Source organism: Myotis nattereri (genome assembly GCF_964212035.1).
Source record: "Myotis nattereri genome assembly, chromosome: 14".
Lineage (NCBI taxonomy): Eukaryota > Metazoa > Chordata > Mammalia > Chiroptera > Vespertilionidae > Myotis > Myotis nattereri.
The window spans coordinates 31,448,463-31,469,991 of NC_138089.1; the positions used below are offsets into that span (position 1 = coordinate 31,448,463).

Genomic DNA, 21,529 nt, shown 5'->3' on the forward strand with positions numbered 1-21,529 from the left:
CTGTTGTAGAAAGAACACAAGACTTATCAGTCAAGGATTAGATTCTGACTGTTATCACTTAATATGCAGCCTTGGCCAGGACACTTCTCTGGGCCTTTGTTTCCTCATTAGTAAAGAGGTAATTCAGATCAGAAGTGAGGACGTATGTCTGGCACCCAGGCGATGCTTAAGAAGAAGTAATCAGGTACACCTGGGGAGTCCCATCTTCTGGGAGCCCCACAACTGAAGGCTCTTCGCTCCCCTCTGACCTCAGAGGCCTGAAACTCGGCCCGGGAGTCCAGCCTGTACCTTCCGAGCCTCAATCAGAAAGGGTCTAGGGCTTGCAGGGTACGGTGCGCTCGCAGCGGTTCTCAACCTGTGGGTCGAGACCCCTTTGGCGGTGGAACGACCCTTTCACAGGGATCGCCTAAGACCATCCTGCATATCAGATATTTACATTAGGATTCATAACAGTAGCAACATTACAGTTATGAAGTAGCAACGAAAACAATGTTATGGTTGGGTCACAACATGAGGAACTGTATTTAAAGGGCCAGAAGGTTGAGAACCACTGGTAGAGTCTTGCCTCGCCTTCCCTCCCCGCCTCCCTCTGCTTAGCCAGAATCAGCGCAGGCCCCACGCGCTTCTCAGCCTCTGCACCCGAGTCCTCGGCGTCCAGCGGGAATTAACCTTTCCGTTTTTCCCATCCTTTTTAGCTCTTGGTTTTCAGATTCTCATCCACACTCAGCCGCGGCAGGCCACACCCCACCTGCCCTCGCTGAGCCGGGAGGGCTAGGCTCCTTGGGGCGGGCCCTGTTGCCTAGGAAACTGGGGCGGGGCTTGAGCAACGTCAGTCCTACTCCGGGTTGGCGCAGGCGCTCGCGTCTTGGTCTCCTATCGCGAGAACTGCTTCCCGGAAGTTCCACGTCAGTCGGTCGGTCAGCGGGTCCGCGGGTCTCTGCAGGGGCTGTGTCGCCGGTTGCAAGTGAGGGCGTCTGGGCTCGAACCGACAGAGCCATGGTAGGTGCAGACCCTGGTGTGGGGAGCAAGGTCCCTTGGGCGGGTGCTGGGGGGGGGCCATTCCTGGGGCTCCTGGACGGGGGGTCGCGGTAAGAAGCCGCCTGGGGTCCCGACGTGGCCGCCGCCTCAGGCCTGTGGGGTCCTGGTCTAGTGCGAGTTGGTGAGGGGGCGGTGGGACCCAGGAGTCCGCGGTGGTTTAGGGCAGCAGCACCTGGCGTGGAGGGGTCTCCGACTCCTCGGGTGCCCAGGGCTTGTGTCAGCTCCTGAAGCCTGCGGGGCGGGGGCGGAGGGGGGTCCGCGGGGCAGGGGATGCAGAGGCGGAAAACGGACTTGGGGGCCTTGGCGTAGTTACCGCGCTCTGCCCTCAAACGGCCTCAGCTGGCCCTGCGCTCAGGTGGGACTTACTCCTGGTGTCGCGTGTGCTGACCACAGACTGCGGACTTAAGCAGAGAGGCAGAAGAGAGAAAGAAAACAAAGTGTGTAATGGAGTCAAAAGTGGAATTTTAAATGCTTTGCGATTATGACTTAGGTTTCTAGGGGGAAAAGAAGGGTGAGAGAGTTCATAAAGCCGGCTTGCCTTTCTGCATTTGCAAATATGGTGCCTGGTAAGAATGGCAGTCGACAGCACTTTTTTTTTTTTTTGGTCATCGTTCTCACCCTCAAAAATGCCCTGAAATACTTTTTTACAGGAGTGTTTAATTAAAAAAAAAAACAATAGTGTGAATATATCCTTTCTGGAAAAAAAAGTAAGGAAGTCAGTATTTTATATTTAAACATTATCCTGTCTTTGCTTTTTTTTTTTTTTTTTTTTTGCTTGTGAAGCACAGGTTCAAAGATTTTGAAGCTTAGGTATTAAGTCCAAGTTCCTCATCTGGCAATTAGAAAATTAAACTTGTAATTAAGTTTGTACGAGGGAAATTGAGACAGAAGTACAACAGAGATTGATTCCGTGGGTAACCTGGTGCAAGTATAGCTACTCCCAGAAAAATGCATAGAGAAGCACAGTGCTGCATAACATTTCAGTGGGTTTGCTCATGGACACCCCATCCCCAATCTCATCCATGAACTTGCTTGGTCCCCAGGTTAAGAGCCCTGAACAAGACTTCCAGTCACTTAGTTACACCACCTCATATTGCCGACGACCTGCTTGGGCTTGTGACCTTTTTTGGAAAAGGCCCTTGGCTCATAATTTAATTTTCTTTTGCATTTAAGAATGTATTTTTATAGTGAAATATTTCCTTCATTTTTTAAAATATATTTTTATTGATTTCAGAGAGGAAGGGAGAGGGAAAGAGATAGAAACATCAATGATGAGAGAATCATTGACTGCACCCTACTGGGGATCGAACCTGCAACCCGGGCATGTGCCCCTGACCGGATTTGAACCCGGGACCCTTTAGTCCGCAGGCCGATGCTCTATCCACTGAGCCAACTGGGCCAGGGCTCCTTTATTCTTTAATACATTTTAAATCTTTTGTGTAATATCCAGAATGAATTTATTCATTTACTCCTTTACCATAAAGTGTTTACTATGTTCCATGCACTTTGCTAAACTTTTGCCTCCTAATTCTCATAACACTAAGAAACAGATAATTGTATTATCCCTCTTTTTTTTTTAATATATTTTATTGATTTTTTATAGAGAGGAAGGGATAGAGATAGTTAGAAACATCGATGAGAAAGAAGCATCGATCAGCTGCCTCCTGCACATCTCCCACTGGGATGTCCCCGCAACCCTGGTACATGCCCTTGACCGGAATCGAACCCCGGACCTTTCAGTCTGCAGGCCGACGCTCTATCCACTGAGCCAAACCGGTTTCGGCGTATTATCCCTCTTTTACTTGTGTCCAGCCTGAGAGAAGCTAGGTAAACTTGCCCACTATTGCACGTTTTAAATGAATGGTGGAACTGAAATTTGATTTCAACATGATTCTCTAGACCTGGATTGTAATGTCTGTTCCTAAACCCTCATACCTAAATACAGGCATACCTCATTTTATTTTTCTATATTGCACTTCACAAAAACCGGGTATTTTAAAAATTGAAGGTAAGACTTTCCACCAGCAAAAAGATTACAACTTGCTGAAGGCTCAGGCGATGTTTAGCATTTTTTTAGCAATAAAGTATTTAAATTATGGTATTGTTTTTTAGACACAATGCTGCTATTGCACACTTAATAGACTACAGTATAGTGTAAACATAATTTTTACGTGCACTGGGAAACCAAAAAATTTGTGTGACTTGTCTTATTGCAATGATCTAAAACCAGACTGAAGTATCTCCGAGGTATCCTTATATACTTATATAGGGTGCTGTGGAGATAAAGTCATGAATAAGCAATGATCCTACCCTTAAAGAACATTTACTCTAGAAATAGAGACTGTATTATTTTTAAAGGTGAAAATTTAATCTACAGGATCCCATAGGAAAGGTTACTTCTAGCTAGGGTAATAAGAAAGATCATACTGGTGACAGAAGGATTTCAGCTGAGCACTAAATGAATCCAGCTTTGGGAAGATGGAGGGAGTAATTTAGAATTGAGGGTTCAGTTCGAGTGTTTTAATCTTTGTATTCCAGAGTGCCTGGTACAATGTCTCATTCCAAGTAGTCACTTAAATGTTGGGAGAATTATAGCAAGAGCTCTTGGCTGTGCTTTTGAAACTAGAATTTGTGCATTGGGCATAGGTAAAGGTATATTAGGGTTGCCGGGCCAGTGTGGCCCAGTGTAACCTTCGACCTACGAACCAGGAGGTCAAAGTTCCATTCCCTGTCAGGGCACAGGCCTCAGTTGTGTGCTCTGTCCCCAGTAGGGGGCGTTCAGGCAGCAACTGATCAATGATTCTCATCATGGTTGTTTCTATCTTTCCCTCTTCTCTGAAATAAAAATTGTATTTTTTTTTCAAAAGTGTACTGAGGTTGCTCAGTCCCTTGTCTCACCTTCCTGGAGCACTGTTTTTTAGATAATCAGTTATTTAAAACCTTTTAATGATAAAATATACACAGTTTGTAAGTGTCCAATTTCCTCATTTAGTAGAGGAAAAATAGGAGATATGCTGGCTTAGTGAAAGCCCTCACCATGGTTCCTGGTACATAACAGACACTTCATGTTTGTTGACTCTGAAGAGGTCAGAAAAAGTTAAAAATTTGTGATGATAATTAATGGGGCAAAATTCAGAAATGGATGTAGTAAAAGGTTCTGCTTCCCTAAATGAGCAAAGAATGTGAAGGTGATGGTTTGAAAGTAGAAAGTTTGAGATGGAGAGGAAGGTATGACAGTGGAAACATGGTTGTGGTGATCATAGAGAAGAGCCAGAGAACTCAGATCTTTTAAAGTAAATTAAGAGGTACAGATTGGTGGTAAAAGTGGAAAGGCATGTATAGACGTAAGAACACGGTTCGAAGTAATCAGTGACCCAAATTTGATACAGATGCCAAAATATGAACAAAAGCCTTGTGAGGTGTTTGCTTTGTCTCAGGAAATTCTCTCTGCAGAAATTATCTAGTGATCTTCATTTTGTGTTGAAAAGTAACCTTAAATTTCTGTCCCGTTCATGAGCATCATGGATGTTCACAAAAATAAAAATTTGATGGTAACTCACCTTGCCAGATAAACTTTTAGTTTGTGTTTAAGACCTGTTGAAGGGGAAATAGATTTTAAATCAGTCTTCCTCAATTTGCTTTTAAAAGAGAGAATTAAGGCTACTGCCATAAGGCATCATGTATATAATGAATTAACTTTTCTCCTGGAATGGTACCTTTTGGAGAATTAAGAAATTATTTAAATCATTTTCTGTTCTGTGGTTTAGACAAGGAATCCAGGTTGAAAAAGACAATTTTAAACTATTAGTATTTTCTGGCTTGAGAGGGAGTATTTTAGTTCTTGTTTAAAATTGTTCTACGTTCCATTAGGTTCCCGTAACTTAAATTCATTAAAATAATATAACCACTCCCATTTGACTCCAAAGGCCTTCGTGGACATAGATATAACCCGTATTGATTACACATTACATTGTCTAGCATTATTGCCAAAATAAATCTACTTTCCTCTGAAGAACTCGATTTATTTTTGTTGAGGTATAATTGACATATAACACATTAGTTTCAATATATAATTGAAATATAGCAATAATCACAATATAGTGATTAGATATTTGTATATACATGTTGTGAAATGATCACCACCACAGTAAGTCCAGTTAATATCCATCAGAATACATAGCAACTTTCAAATATGCAATGCAGTATTATTAATTATAGTCATCATACTGTCCCCATGACTTATTTTATAAGTGGAAGTCTAAACTCTTTGACTTCTTCACCCATTTCACCAATCCCTTATTCCTTGCCCCTTGCAACCACCAATGGTTTCTCTATGAACAGATCTATGAGTTTGTTTTTATTAAATTCCACGTATAAGTGAGATCATACAGTATTTGTCTTTTTCTGTCTGACTTCACTTAGCATAATGCCCTTAAAATCCATCCATGTTGTCACAGTGGCAAGCTTTCATTCTTTGAATGACTGGATAAAATTTCATTGTGTGTGTATGTGTATCATAGTTATTTACCCATTGATGGGTGCAGATACCTTTCTGAGTTGGTGCTTTCATGTTCTTCAGATAAATCCCCAGAAGTGGGATTGCTGTATCATGTAGTTTTATTTTTTAATTTTTTGAGGATCCTCCATACTGTTTTCCATAGTGGCTGCACCAATTAATATTCCCACCAAGAGTGCACAAGGGTTCCCTTTTCTCTGTATCCTCACCCACACTTGTTATTTCTTGTATTTTTGATTCAGCCATTCTAACAAGTGTGAGGTTTATCTTATAGTGTGGTGGTGGTTGTGTGTGTTTTTTTAATTTGCACCCAAGAATATGTTTTATGTATGTATATATGTATGTATGTATTTTTATTTTTAAATCCTCACACAAGGATATGTTTTTATTGATTTGAGAAAGAGAGAAACATATCTATCAGTTGCCTCCTGTATATGCCCCAATTGGGGATTGAACTCATAACCAACCTTTTGGTGTATGGGATGACACTCCAACCAACTAAGCCACCCAGCCAGGGCTCTTCTGTGGTTTTTGACTTGCATTTCCCTGGTGAGCAGTGATGTTGAGCATCTTTTCACATACCTGTTGGCCATATGTGTTCTGTAGAAATATGTCTATTCAAATCATCTGTCCCATTTTAAATTGGATTGTTTTTTTTGTTTTTTGCTATTGAGTAGTAGGAATTTTTAATATGTTTTGGCTATTAGCCCCTAATCAGATATATAATTTGCAATTATTTTCTCTCATTCAGTAGGTTGCCTTTTCATTTTATTGATGGTTGCCTTTGCTGTGGAGAAGCTTTTTAGTTTGATGTAGTCCCACTTATTTATTTTTATTGTCATTGCCTTTGTTTTTGGTATCAGATTAAAAAATAATATCTGTGATGGATGTTGAGGAGCTTTGTTCCTATGTTTTCTTCTAGGAGTTTTATGGTTTCTGGTCTTACATTGAAGTCTTGAGTCAATTTTTATGGATGGTGTAAGATAGGAGTTCAGCTTCATTGTTTTGCATGTGTTTATCAGTTTTCCCAACACCATTTATTAAAGAGACTGCCTTTCCCTGTTGGGTATTCTTGACTCCTTTATCACAATCTAGTGGCTTGGTGCAAGAATTCGTGCACATTGTTAGGAAATTAATTAGAAGGTGGCTGGTGGGGCGGGACTGGGCAAGATGGGCTGGACACGCCCTGGAGCCAACCTCCCATGGTCCCTCCCTGGCCGCACCTGGGGCAGCGCCGCAGCTCGAAGGACGTCTGCGGAGTGAGTGGGGTCCCTCCTGTAGGTGGGGTCCCTTGGCCTAGCCTGCGGGGATCAGGCTGAAACTGGCTCTCCGACAACCCCGAGGGGTCTGGAAGTGGGAGAGGGCACTCTGCAAAGTTGCTGTCGCTCAGCAGCTCCTGCGTTGAGTGTCTGTCCCCTGGTGGTCAGTGCACATCATAGCTACTGGCCGGTTGGCCAGTCTCTTAGCCTTTTATATATATACTAGTGGCCCTGTGCATGAAATTCGTGCATGGGGAGGGGTGTCCTTCAGCCCAGCTTGCACGCTCTCCAATCTGGGACCCCTCGAGGGATGTCTGACAGGGTTCGGGCCTAAACCGGCAGTTGGACATCCCTTTCACAATCCCGGGCTGCTGGCTCCTAACCGCTCGCCTGCCTGCCTGCCTGTCTAATCACCCCTAACCACTCTGCCTGCCGGCCTTCTCGCCCCCAACTGCCTCCCCTTGCTGGCCTGATCACCCCCAGCTGCCCCCCCGCCAGCCTGCTCGCCCCCAGCTGTCCTCCCCTCCTGGCCTGATCGCCCCTAACCGCCTCTGCCTCAGCCCCGCCACCATGGCTTTGTCTGGAAGGATGTCCAGAAGGTCTCCCAGTCTAATTAGCATATTATCCTTTTATTAGTATAGACAATAGAGGCCTGGTGCATGGTTGGGGGCCAGCTGGTCTACCCTGAAGGGGGTTCTGGATCAGGGTGGGGGTTGCCTGGCCTGGGTGAGGGGCCTGGGGCAGTTTGCAGGCTGGCCACCCCTGTCGTGGTGGGGGTTCCCTCTGGGGGGCATGGCCAGCCTGGGTGAGGGGCTGAGGGCCGTTTTCAGGCTGGCCACACCCCCTTCAGGGTGGGGGTTCCCCACTGGGGGGTGTGGCTGGCCTGGGCAAGAGCCTGAGGGCCATTTGCAGGCTGGCCATCCCCCATTGGGGTGAGGGTCCCGCGGGGGGCGTGGCCGGCCTGGGCGAGGGGCTGAGGGGCGGTTTGCAGGCCTGCCAAGCCCCCAGCTTTATCTGGAAGGACATCCAGAAGGTCTGCGGAAGGTGTCCTGGTCTAATTAGCATATTACTCTTTTATTAGTATAAATAGAAGATTACTTGACTACATATATGTGTAGGTTTATTTCTGGGCTCTCTATTCTGTTCCATTGATCTGTCTGTTTTTATGCCAATACTATACTGTTTTGATTAATACTATAATTTAGTGTTACTAAGACTTCATGAATAACACTTAAGAATATTTTCTTGTGTGATACTAATGACATGGGCAAGAATTTGTGATTTAGTAGATATTTTATATTTATTTACTAGATAGTCTATAAACCCAGGGTCTGAAAATGTGATCTATGATCTCGTAGGAGTCCCCATATTTTTTCAGAAGGTCCACAAATTAAAAATGTTTCCTAATAGTAAGACACTATGGGCCTTTTTTACTGTGTTGATATTTGTAACATATATCTGATGCTGTAAAAGTAATGAAAGGTGAAATTGCCAGTGTCACCAAATTGTACTGATAGTGTATTTCTTCACTGTCACACAATTTTATCTAAAGAGCCAGTTTCATTAAGAATGTCATTGATGAAGCAATAAAAATTATTAATTTTATCACATCTCAACACTGTGTATACAACTTTTAATTATTCTGTGTGATGGAATGGGAAGTATGCATGAGGCACTTCTGTTGTGTTGCTAGCTTTACTTGTAATAGTGGCTGACAAACTGTGGTTGCTCAGACTTGATTATTTGGCATACATTTTCTAAAAATTGAAACAAGTTATTTGATCCCTGACAGTATTTGTTGCTAATAATAAAATTAGAGCTTTTCAGTGAGTTAGAATTTTAGAAAACTTTTATCACTGACCTTAACAGATTTGTAATTCTTAAAAAATCAGTTGAAGTTGGTGGTGATGTTAATGAATGTGATTCTGATACCATGTAATGAACTATGTCAACATTTGGAAGATTTGCATAATTCAGTGAAGCAACTGTTTCCAAATGATCAGTGCATGATGTTACAAAATGATGCATGGATCTATTCAAAATAGATCAATGGGTTTTAAGTAAAGTGTAAAAAGTTCATTTGTATGGTTTCAGATTTTACATTGCAAGTGACCTTTAAAAAACTACCACTTGTTAAGTGTTGGTATTGTTATCAAAGAAGAATATCCACCGTTATTTGAAAAAAAGTTAAAATATTTCTTTCTAACTAAATATCTTTGTGAGGCCAGATGTGTTTTCATATGCATCAACCAAAACAACATATTGAAAACCTAAGCAGATATGAGAAAACAACTATTCTCTATTAAATCAGAATTTAAAGTTTTGTAAGAATGTGAAACATTGCCACTCTTCTCACTAAATTTTTTTGAAAATATAATTATTTTTCATAAAAGTGTGTTATTTAAGTTAACATGAGATGGGTTTATTGTTATTTGAACATGACTTAATACATAAATATTTTAAGTTGTTAGTTTTAATTTTTAACATGGTAAATATCAATAGATATAACCCATATAAAAGCTTTATTAAGATACTTTTTTAAGTGTATAAATGTGTCCTGAGACCAAAGTGCTTGACAACTTCAGCTATAAATTTAAAATTTTTAAATATTTATATTTTTTGTGTATATAAGTGAAGAAGTAGAAGAATTTACCTTGTGAATTTCTTTGCTTTGCAGGTAACATGTATTCTGGGTTTTTGTTGTTGTTTTTGGTCTACTTCTCCATCCAGACGTTTAGACTTGAAACTCTACAATTTAGCAAAGCAATAACTGAATTGTTTTGTAAGCCTGTTGTTAATACACTGTTTTTAGCTACAATCTCAAACATTTTATTTGGCATAGCAATTTACATTTTTTTAAATGTTGTTTCTTCTTAGCCTCTACGACTTGATATCAAGAGAAAGCTAACTGCTCGGTCTGATCGAGTTAAGAGTGTGGATTTGCATCCCACAGAGCCATGGATGTTAGCGAGTCTTTACAATGGCAGTGTGTGTGTTTGGAATCATGAAACACAGGTAGGAATTTTTAAGGACTTTATTAGAAATGCTGTGTTAGACTATGTTTATAATGAGAAAGAAGAACTATAGCAGAGTCCAGTAGCTATGTTCAGATTGCTTTCTCAAATTGTTACAAAGTATTTTCAATAAAGAGGAACATAGGAGATACTGTTCTGGGCTTGTATTATGCAGTATTTAAATGTTAAATTATTATGTATGGAGCATTAGTTTTTCTTTGAGATTAAGGAAACCGACACCAATGAGTAAGTAATTAATAGTACTTAATTTTCCATTTATTGAATATTTTAACAATCTCAAGAATGGGATTTTAAATTTTTTCTCCCAGTGCTTAATATGGTATGTAAATAACTTTCAATCAGCCATACAAATTTTAAATTACATCAGCGAAATATTTGTAGTCAGCTTTTGATTACGCATATTAGAATATGCATTTTACAGAATATTTACCTTAAATGCTTGTTTTGTTCTCTTTTTCATATGAGTAAATAATGTATCCTTCAAATTAGTTTATCTCATATTTTCTAATCTTTCTTGACCATCCTTAATCTTTTTCTTTCAAAGTAAAGAACATATAGTCAGCACTTTACCATACAGTTATGTCTGCTTATACAGTAATTATCCGCAGTGTCCAAGATTAAGTTATTAAATACAGATGAAAATTCACATATTCACATTTGAGGAATTTAAGATAGCAAAATAGGCTTCGTCAACCAAGGTCAGGAGTAAACAGAAAAATACTGTTACAGCTTATATCACTGAAATGAAGCAGTAATGACTGCACACTAAAGGCCCCATTGGTGACATTTTATGCACATTAACACTTAGTTCTCTGCTGCGTCCATGTGCCTAAAATATTACCTGACCCATTGTAAGTGCTCAATAATTATTTGTTGAACTAATGAATAATAAACATTCCATTTATTACTGTATTACTATTTCTTGATCTCTGTCTTCTGCAATTTCAGATCTTTACCTTGTGAATTCCTTTTGCCTTGATGCAGATATCTGCATTCTGTTTCATATGGTTTTCTTTTCTTTTTGGTCTACTTTTTCATCTAAATGTTTGAAACCTTTCTGATTTTATGCTTAACAGATTTGCTGATGCTTCCCCTCACCCCCACCACACTTCCTACTTCTTTCTAGGGATCCCCTCTGTCAGCTCCATTTAGCTACCTCTCAGCTCTGTACTAATTTCTAAAACCTTGGTGTATTTCCCTTACCCTTCTCTAGGCTTTACTGTAACATAATTCTACTTTAGGCCATCTACTTTGCCTTGATTTTCTCTTTTGTACCCTTATGTGCCCTGCAAGGCCATCTGCTTGTGCTTTAATAATTTATCTCATCAGTAGTAAATTGTTTAATTTTCTTTTTTTCAAGAATGGAGGTACTATAAGGGCAGGGATTATCCTAGTCTTAGTTCCCACTATTGCTCCAAGCGCATACCTGGTAGTCAGGCTCATTGTGCCTACTCAGTCTTTGTTGAATGGTTGATCTATTTTTGGTTTTTCCTGATTGTTTTTCTTTCCTGTTTATCACCAACAGGAGTCACTTTACCACTCATGTATAATTGGAAGCAAAATTCTTGAAAAAAAATAAAAAGGGTTTTGGAAATAAATTCAAATGTACTTGAACTTCAAATAAGAAGATATTATATATTTTTTAAGGTGGTACCTACAATGGTTAAAAAATCAGTATGTTAGAATTTGAAGCCATCCTGCTAATTAAATGATATGGGCAAGCCTTTCAACCATGTTGAGGCTCAGTTTACTTATCTGTAGTGAAGATGAGATTGTTTCCTTCCCTGCATCACAAGCTTGTCAAAAGGGTTAAATCAAATTAGGTAAAATTGTGTATGAGACCTGTGTGTTGGTCATTTTTTTCCTAACTTACATTGGGTGTTTATATGTTGAATGTGTAGTTTTTCCCTCTCTTTAGATTGCTTAGCTTTTAGAGTAAAGAGACCAGCTCTCATGTCATCTTAACCAACTACAGCATTTAACGTGGACCTGAACCTTGACTATTGGTTCTACAGCTGTTTTATTTTTACTGCTCACCAGATCCCTGGATTTGTTGGCTCCTCGTGAGTTTTAGTGAATTTGTCTGTGATCTTATAGATTGTATTTCTATGTTCTCAGTGTCCCTGTCACAGTTAACTGGTAGCAGCTGTACAGGTTGGAGTTAATGTCCCCAATTATTCAATATTTGAAGAAGCTTCCCAAAGCAGGGTAGTAGGCTTAACAGTTTTGATGAACTAGTCCCTGTTCTTTTTGTTTCGTTCACATGGTTAATCAGTCAGTAAAATGTGCTGTTTTTATTACTCTATAGTACAAAAAAAGAGATTGAAAAACGGTAGTTTGATTTTTCAGAATTTTAAAGAACAAGGAATCACAGTGGGAGAACAAAGAAATGCATTCATCCCTGCTCTTTCTAGGAGTGTCTCCTAGATTTTTACCTTTATCCTGTGTATATCACTCCTTTTGGAGCAGCTTGAAGGAACATCTACATCACTGTTTCTCTTTAGTTATTTCACTAAAAGAGATAAATAACATTTGTATGGAAGCATACGCTAAAGTGTACAAAAGAATTGTTTCTTGTTTGTGAGTTTATTTTATGAGTTTATGGGTTTCATTTTAAAAAGAAGAAACTAGGAGCTAGTTCATTAAACAGATACTTATAACACACTGGTTGTTTTCCGGTCAGTGTTTTAGACTCGGGAATATAGTAGTGAACAAGATTCCTGCCCTCGGAGAGCTTGGCAGGAAGGATTGATATTAAACACATAATTATAGTGGTGCTAAGTTATAATAGGGAAGTATAAGAGCCGTTGGGCGGGTTTTCAGGCAGAGGGAACAGGAGTAAAGGTAAGTTTGGGAGTAGCCAAAGATGAAGCTAGAGAAGTAGGGAAATGCGGGAGTACAGAGGATCTGGAATTTCATCTTGTGAGCATTCACTTTCTTTTATTTTTTTATAAGTATTTTAATTTTGAACCTGTTAAAAAAATGATCTATTTCCTTTTAACTTGACTGCTGAGCTTTCATATTTTAGCCTAATAATATTTTTAAATTAGATGTTTAAAATAGAATAGATTTTTCAGTTATTTTCCCATAACTCAAAGTGTATATTCTTGTTAAATTTTAAAGACGCTGGTGAAAACATTTGAAGTATGTGACCTTCCTGTTCGAGCTGCAAAGTTTGTTGCAAGAAAGAATTGGGTTGTGACAGGAGCGGTAAGTAATTATATGAATTTCTAATCCCATTTTCTGAATTGGTCAAAGATTATGTAAATTAGTTGCAGAATTCTGATTTTTGATTTGTTTTGTAAATTAGTGCAATGTTTTGAAGCATAGGCTTTATACCCCGAGCGTGTAGTGTATTTTTTCATGCAATTTACTTCATAACAGTAATGATAGTTTTTAAATTTCCATTTCTAGGATGACATGCAGATTCGAGTGTTCAATTACAATACTCTGGAGAGAGTTCATATGTTTGAAGCGCACTCAGACTACATTCGCTGTATCGCTGTTCATCCAACCCAGCCTTTCATTCTCACTAGCAGTGGTAAGAGGTGACCTCTTTTGTTCATGTGCATCTCTTAGAGTAATTTATTTTCATTCACTGAGACATGCAATTCTTTACTGCTGCTACAAGTAGAGTTCTAATTCCAAGCAGCCTTTAAACTATTTAAATCCATTAACTTGATATCAATGCTGTGTACTTTTTATATTTTAATGAAACATCAACTCTATTTAGGATTTGTATAGCAGAATTGCTTCAATTCCTGTCAGGGAAGATCTGAAGGTCTAGATGCTTAAACATCTGAGCAGACAGCTCATTTACATGCTGATGAGGGAGCTTTGGGCAGATTGCCATATACCCTAGTCAGTTTTACCTTTATGTTCAGACTAGTTTGCTCCTTGGTATTATGTATAAAACAGTGGACCTTTTGGAGGGCAATTAAAACAAGTTGCACTGAATTGGTAATATCTCTTAGAAACATTTTTAAGTTAAAAATTGAGAAGTAATTCAAAACTTTTAAAACCAATCTTTTAGCATAAGAGAACTGCTTATTCCCTAATAGTCATTGCCATCATTGTTCAGTCATATTTACATTTTTTTTTTAGTGTTTTTATTAATTTTTTTAGAGAGGAAGGGAGAAGGATAGAGAGATAGAAACATTGATGAGAGAGAAACATCATTGATGGGCTGCCTCCTGTACGCCCCCCACAGGCGATCTAGCCCTCAACCCAGGCATGTGCCCTGACCAGGAATCGAACCAGTCACCTCTTGGTCCCTAGATCAACACTCAACCGCTGTACTACACCACCCGGGCCATACTTATATTCTAATCAAACTTGCATTACCCTTTTGTCATCCTGTAAAGTGTCTGTCTTAAATTTTTTCATGAAATTTTTATATTTGTTATTAGTAATTTCTCTATTTTATCTCTACTTTCTGAAGAGAGTTAAGTTTATTCTTAGAATAAATGAGGATTTTGAAATATCTACTCAAATCTGACACTGTTTCTGTAAGTCATAAAATGATTGTTGTTCTGCCTTAAAAGGCTCAGAGATTTCTTATTTCTGAATGAAAGAAACAGAAATTGCAATTAACTTGAGAATTTCTTTTGGCCTAGATGACATGCTTATTAAGCTCTGGGACTGGGATAAAAAATGGTCTTGCTCACAAGTGTTTGAAGGACACACCCATTATGTTATGCAGATTGTGATCAACCCCAAAGATAACAATCAGTTTGCCAGCGCATCTTTGGACAGAACTATCAAGGTAGGGTGTTTACTATTTGTGTCAGTTATGATTATTGGTGAAATACAGTGGTTTTAGGTATTGTACTCCTTGCTGCCCAGAAAGTTGTTCCCATCTTTGAAGTTTCTCTCAGTAGCTCATTTTGAAGTCAAAACAGGACTTCATTTTGATCCAGAAAGGCATATTCTGTTTAGAAAAAATATTGTGGCAACTCAGTGTTCTTAATGAAGAGATGTTTTACCATGTGGAAGCAATATTTTGTAAGACTTTTAAACCTCTACAAACCCAGAATTTTAAAAATGCCCACATCTTCTCTTGGTTACTATTTCCTCTCCTTTTAGTGTATTTGTTGTTGACCTTTGCTGATTATGAATCTGTTTATTATTTAAATTTTATCTGCCTCCATTCTCTTTTTCTTACTCTATTTCTCCATACTGCTGCCAGTTAACTTTCTAAAACATGGACTCTAGCTTACCAGTTGCCAACCTAAGGATAAAATTCAAATGCCTAATGTAGAATACAGTGGCTTCTCAGCTAATATTAGAGATGTCTCTTATAACCCTGGTCTAGCCACCATTCTCTATACTAGTAGATACCATGAATATTCACAGAACCTTACCCTATTTAGCTATTCCCTGTGCCTGCAGTATGCTTTACTCTCCCTTTCTGATTTATTTTCCTCTGGTGAATTACTCATCCTTCAAGGCTTAGCACAGTTATTTACTCTGAGAAGCTCTCCAGACATCCATGCTCATCCCATTCATTCCATTGCCTTTTGCCTCTCCTAATGGCCTTCACATTGAATAATAATGTGCCTTTGGAAATTTTTATTCCCTGAAATGTTGATGTTTGGGGCAGGAACTGTGTGTCACCCTCCTTCCCCAAACAGATGCTAAAAATGTATTGCAGTGAGTGCACTCATATTCCTTTTTCCATTACAATATTTAAAATATCTCTGTGCATAGATTTAAAATGACATATTGCATTAACTTTTGCTTACATGTGTATGCTTATATAACATTTTTTCTTTTATGCATAACTAGAGGCCAGTGCACAAAAATTTGTGCACTCTGGGAGTGGGGGGGGGGGGGTCCCTCAGCCCAGCCCTGTGCCCTCTTGCAATCTGGGACCCCTGGTTTAGGGGATGTCCACCTGCTGGCTTAGGCCTGCTCCCTGGGGGGGGGGGGGGGGGGATGGGCCTAAGCTGGCAGTCAGACATCCCTCTGGCAGCCTGGAAGCCCTTGGGGGATGTCCACTAGCCAGCAGGGAGCAGGCCTAAGGTGCAGTTGGACATCCTTAGCGCTGCTGAGGAGGTGGAGACTCCCATCACCACCGCTGTGCTGGCAGCCGTCAGCCTGGCTTGTGGCTGAGCAGAGCTCGCCCTGTAGGAGCACACTGACCACCAGGGGGTAACTCCTGCATTGAGCGTCTGCCCCCTGGTGGTCTGCCCCCAGTGTGTGTCATAGTGACCAGTCATTCCCAGTCATTCTGCTGTTAGGGTCAATTTGCATATACCTTTTTATTATATAGGATATTGTATGTTAATTGTTTGACAATTTAATTATTATTAAATGTTATATGTCTGAACATCTTAGGGTTTTGACCTTACTCTTTTTTCCTTTCATTGCATTGTCCTTGCTTTTGATATGGATTGGAAACTTTGAATTAAATTTAGTGGTTAATTTTTTTCACTAAATTTGGTATATCTTGAGAATAAGAATTGTCTTGTCTTTGGCTGTAGTAATTTGTTGTATACAGTACTTGGCAAACATTTGTTTACACATCTGTATTTCTCACAGGGTCTCCCAATATATTTGGCACTTATTAAATATTTGTAAAGATGAAGTCAATACTAATGTTTGACTACTTTTACATACTTTCACTTAAGCTGTAATTTTCTCCTTTTAATAGATCTTATTAAATTTCATTAGCTTTATATTAAATCTCTCATAAAATCATTTTCTACCCTTAAAGTTGTTCTCAAAGTGTAGCCTGTGGGTCACCTGGTGTGTCTGTTAAAAATCTAGTTTCCTGGGCTCATTGTAGAGCCACTGAATCATAATCGCTAGGGATTAAAGCCTGGAAATTGGCATTTTCAGATTACACCATAATGATTCTGCCTCCTGGAAATTCAGGTAAAGTGAGAAAGAACAAAGACAAATGGGTGGAAAGAATGAATATTCTTTAGCTTCTCTCTCCTGGGCTTTCACATTTTACGTACGCTTTCACATTTTACGTACTTTGTCAGAGGTATGGTAGAGCTATCTCCTGAATAGCAAGACCCCATACTGACTGGCGGTGCTGTTGCTCTCTGAAGGTGTGGCAGCTGGGCTCTTCATCACCAAACTTCACTTTGGAGGGACATGAGAAAGGCGTGAATTGCATTGATTACTACAGTGGTGGCGACAAACCATACCTTATTTCAGGTGCAGATGACCGTCTGGTTAAAATATGGGACTATCAGGTACATTTCTTTTATAACTTTACTTGACATATGTAAGATGTGCTTCTTACTGTTTCTTATAGGACAGTTAAAACTTGGATTGTTGAACTCTGTTCATAGTGTAATAACTTAAGGCCTTAGTATTTTACCTAAACTGTGGTCCCAGAATCTCCCATAAAAATGAAAACAAATGTCTAACACAGTTTAAAAGTAAAATGCTGTCATGTTTATTTAATAGTAGAAATTAGAAATTTTGGGATCCTGGCTGCCAGAGCGCTCTCATAGGCACTCAGAAGTCTTCACACGGGGCACTGAGGATTGCAGTGCGTGTGGCCCCAGCAGCTGGTGTGGGATTGAGTCAGTTGTGAGATCCAGAGCTGCTGACCCAGCCGGTAGCCTGCCAACCCAGGACATAATGGTGGGCGCTGGGATGTGGGAGTCGTGAACTGGCCACATCATAAGAGCTCGGCCAAGCCATAGCCCCCATAGTCTCCCGTCCCCAGCCAGCAAACTGCCCCCACGGCCACGCCCCTGACCCTGTCCCTGCACTGCTCTGCACTGTCTGATGGCGTCTGCCTCTGGTGCCGTGGCGGAGCACGAGCAGATCCTGGCCCTCCACCTTCCCACAGAGCTCAGCCATTACAGAGGTAGGCACTACAAATCTTAAGTTGGAAATCCATCCGCTAGGATACTGTGTGAGGCCCAGCAGTGGAATTATTGATCCGGGCTGATTGTGATCGTTTCAGTAATGCTGCAGCCTTTTCACTGTGATCCCAATGAAGAGTAAACACAAGTTTATGGTACAATTTTTGCTCCACCAAACATTTCAGATGTAGGCACTGTGTGAAAAGAGGCAAAAACCTAATGAATTAATGGATTCTAAATTGAGGTGTGTTTTTGAAATGCCAAGGAAAATGATAAATTGAATGATATGGAACCTAGCAAAGCTGTTCCGCTGAGTGCATCTAAACAAGATGGACCCATGCCAAAACCACACAGTGTTTCATTCAGTGATACTGAAACAAGGAAATTCATGGAAGTGTAAAAGACTTCAGGGAGAAATGATGAAGCTGTTAGAGGAAAATCGACAGCTGAGAGATGAAGGCTTAAGGCTCAGGGAAGTAGCACACTCATCAACCTGGGTCAGCCGCACTGCATCCTTCAGCGATAACGCCTCCAGTCCTTTTCCTTGACTTCTTGTAATTGCAGCCACTTTCATTGGGTTCTTTCTAGGGAAATTCATCTTGTTGAGTGAGGCATGCAGAGTGCTATTTCTTTTATTTTCTCTTGACCAGATAAAGCTTGGTTTTCCTAACATTTCACTGGTAATGTGGCCCCCGGTGACCACTTTTTATGTGTGTACAGCATCATATAGGCTTTGCTTTTAATCTCTTACGGTTAGAAAACACAATAAAAACAAATTGTGTATTACCAGATCATCACTAGCAGATGTCAGTTGCACATTTAGTCATTTATGAAATTCACAAAAAGAGAATTGTTCATTCTTAGTGGTTTTAATAAGAGTTCAAGAATTGTTCAGTCTTGTAGATATTATTTTAATAATCCCTTTAAATTTTATCTGTTGCTCTTCTCAAAATATTATTTATTTAGATTACTAATTTCACTCATTCAGGAAATGCCAAGAGGTATTCTGTGAGGAAATGGTACCTCTCACAATGTAACTTTTCTCCTTTATCTTCGCTAATATCATGGCAGAATTTTTCTTTAATATATTTTTATTGATTTCAGAGAGAGAGAAGAGAGAGAGAGAGAGAGAAACATCAATGATGAGAATCCTGCACACCCCCTACTGGGGGTGGATCCTGCAACCGGGGCATGTGCCCAGACTGGGAATCCAACCGTGACCTCTTGGTCCATAGGTCAACACTCAACCATTGACCCACACCGGCTTGGCTGCAGAACTTTTCTTATCCCTTGTGAGGCAGTTATTGACTAAATTTTCCATCCTTCTAATCCTGTCCCATGGTATTTCACATTAAAAGAAATAAAACTATTAACAGATTTAAAAAAAAAATTTTATTATAATTAATGTGAATTCTTAAATCCTTTAGTATCATCCTGGGCAGGCTTCTGTTTATATTTGAAAACTAGCAGATGAATGAATGATGTCATGATATAGCCATGAAACAACCGTTTTGCCACATAGGCTCTTATAAGCCTAGTTATGAACTCTTGTTACTATAGTTTTTATCTTCAAGATTTTGTTACATTTATTTATTTTTTGCTTCTCACATAACAATTTCCCTGAGCAGTTTAATAAAATGAGACCTAGAAACCATTTTTGTATTTAAATACAGGATAAAAGCATTCAAGACACTTAAGAATTTTGGGGAAAATACTCAGATGCAAACCAGGATCATGTATATGTGTGTGTGTGTTCATTTTTAAATGTGATATTTACATTTACATTTGCCTGTACTATGAAATAATAAGAGGAAATATGTATACACAAGATAATTCTATTTCAAGAATGTCTATACTGAAAACTATTTAGATTGTCATCACTACTATAATTTATATGTCTATGCACTAGCAAAATTAAGGATGAGATAGTTACTTGTTTTTCACTACAGAATAAAACATGTGTGCAGACACTGGAGGGACATGCCCAAAATGTGTCTTGTGCCAGTTTTCATCCTGAGTTGCCAATCATCATCACAGGTTCAGAAGATGGTAAGTTGGAAATGTATGCTTATAATGACTAAGTGGATATTTAGGTCAGGTAGACCCCTGCATTGTAATTGGAATATTCCAATAAATTTTAATATTTTTATTGGAGTAGAATACTTAAACTATAAAAGAGTAAAGGAACGGCATCATCATCCTAATGTGTTTTGACTCTTATTACTCAAACAAGAGGACATCTAGAAGTCCTAGAGAAAAACTGAACAAACCTGTGCTTTGGTGCATAAAACCTGGAGTCAAATTCAGGTTCTGCCACATCATGGATATGGCTTGGGTGAATTATGAATTGGGAATAGACATACCCACCTCACAGGATTACAGTAAGAGGATGAGGAGAAATCACATGTATAAAGCACCTGGCACACAGTAAGCACTGTAGCCAGCAGATTATTAACTCACATTAAAATGACGTTTCTTAGTTGATTATTAATTTTCTATTACTAATTTATTTATGTCACTTTATAAAAAGTTAAGCTACCATGTCAGGAAGTGTTTCCTGTTTGCATCTGATTCACCTGACACAGTTCATTGTTGGTTATTCAAATTAAAAGCGAATGTTCACATTCTTCTTTTTAGGAACTGTGCGTATATGGCATTCAAGCACGTATCGCCTCGAGAGCACATTGAATTATGGAATGGAGAGGGTGTGGTGTGTGGCCAGTCTGAGAGGGTCCAATAATGTCGCTTTGGGCTATGACGAAGGGAGTATCATTGTTAAGGTAATCACTAATTATACTGTCTCTGAATAGGTGAGCATCGGGGAAGCAATCATTGTTTTAGTGCAGTCATTTTCCAAGTCACCAGTTGTGTTAAACTGCTGCTGCTTTTATTAAGCACAAGAGAGTAAGCACTGGAGGTTTGAAGCGGAAGAAGGGAAAAGTTTTGTTGTGGTTTTGCTTTTCCTTTTCATTGCTGAGAGTCATTTGTCATTCTTCCAGCTTGGTCGGGAGGAACCTGCCATGTCCATGGATGCCAATGGAAAGATAATTTGGGCCAAGCATTCAGAAGTCCAGCAGGCCAACCTCAAAGCAATGGGCGATGCTGAAATTAAAGATGGAGAAAGATTGCCACTGGCAGTAAAGGATATGGGCAGTTGTGAAATATACCCTCAGACTATTCAGCACAATCCTAATGGGCGGTAAGCTGTCACCAAAATCTCCTTTTGAACTTGTGTGTGTGCCAGAGCAGGTTTGAGGAGCCACAGAATGTACACTCCTCCCTGTGGTGGGCATCCCTCACTGAGCTCTTGCCCTGGCTGCACAATGCTCAGCACAGCTGCCAGCAGCCATACCAGTGGATCGAGGTGGCATGCCAGGTAACACATACTTGCCTTCCTGGCCTGGTCCCACCACACAGTTTTGAACAGTTACTCTTATTCAGATGTGTTGGGTTTGTGTCCTTGTGGTCCTTTGAGAGCAAGGGTCATGTCTTACCCTGAGGCGCAGTAGGTGCCCTCTCAATATTTGCTGACTCAGTGCTCTTAAGAAGAAAAGCTGGCTCTGAGATATATATATATATATATATATATGTATATATATATATATATACATACATACATACACACACGCACATACACACACACACACACACACACACACTAGTACGTCTTTTGAAAAGTTTTGGGATTGGCAATAACTTTTTCTTTCTTTTTTTTTTTTTTTTGTAATTTGAACCATCAGTTCTATTTCTCTCGTAAGATTTATAAATCATCAAACATTTTATGAGAGAAGAGTTGCTAGCACAATGAATTTAAGCCTGTGGAGCTTTAAAATTTATTTCAGCCCAGCA

The 21,529-nt window shown here is 39.7% G+C and overlaps 1 protein-coding gene and 1 pseudogene across 2 annotated transcripts in view; both read left to right on the forward strand.

Moving 5' to 3' along the window:
* The first annotated feature begins 895 nt into the window (after nt 1–895).
* The window catches only part of COPB2 (COPI coat complex subunit beta 2), a 35,573-nt gene continuing 14,939 nt past the window's right edge, over nt 896–21,529 (forward strand). The window contains exons 1-9 of the mRNA XM_081105738.1: nt 896–999; nt 9,691–9,828; nt 12,972–13,058; nt 13,263–13,389; nt 14,465–14,613; nt 16,910–17,056; nt 19,630–19,729; nt 20,318–20,460; nt 20,680–20,879. Of these exons, the coding sequence (XP_080961864.1) occupies nt 997–999; nt 9,691–9,828; nt 12,972–13,058; nt 13,263–13,389; nt 14,465–14,613; nt 16,910–17,056; nt 19,630–19,729; nt 20,318–20,460; nt 20,680–20,879 (1,094 nt within the window). The 5' untranslated portion in view covers nt 896–996. The remainder of the gene's footprint in view (nt 1,000–9,690; nt 9,829–12,971; nt 13,059–13,262; nt 13,390–14,464; nt 14,614–16,909; nt 17,057–19,629; nt 19,730–20,317; nt 20,461–20,679; nt 20,880–21,529) is intronic.
* LOC308530090 (vesicle-associated membrane protein-associated protein A-like) lies at nt 17,601–18,992 on the forward strand (annotated as a pseudogene). Its single transcript has 3 exons — nt 17,601–17,682; nt 17,723–18,286; nt 18,982–18,992. The product of its transcript is annotated as a vesicle-associated membrane protein-associated protein A-like (transcript).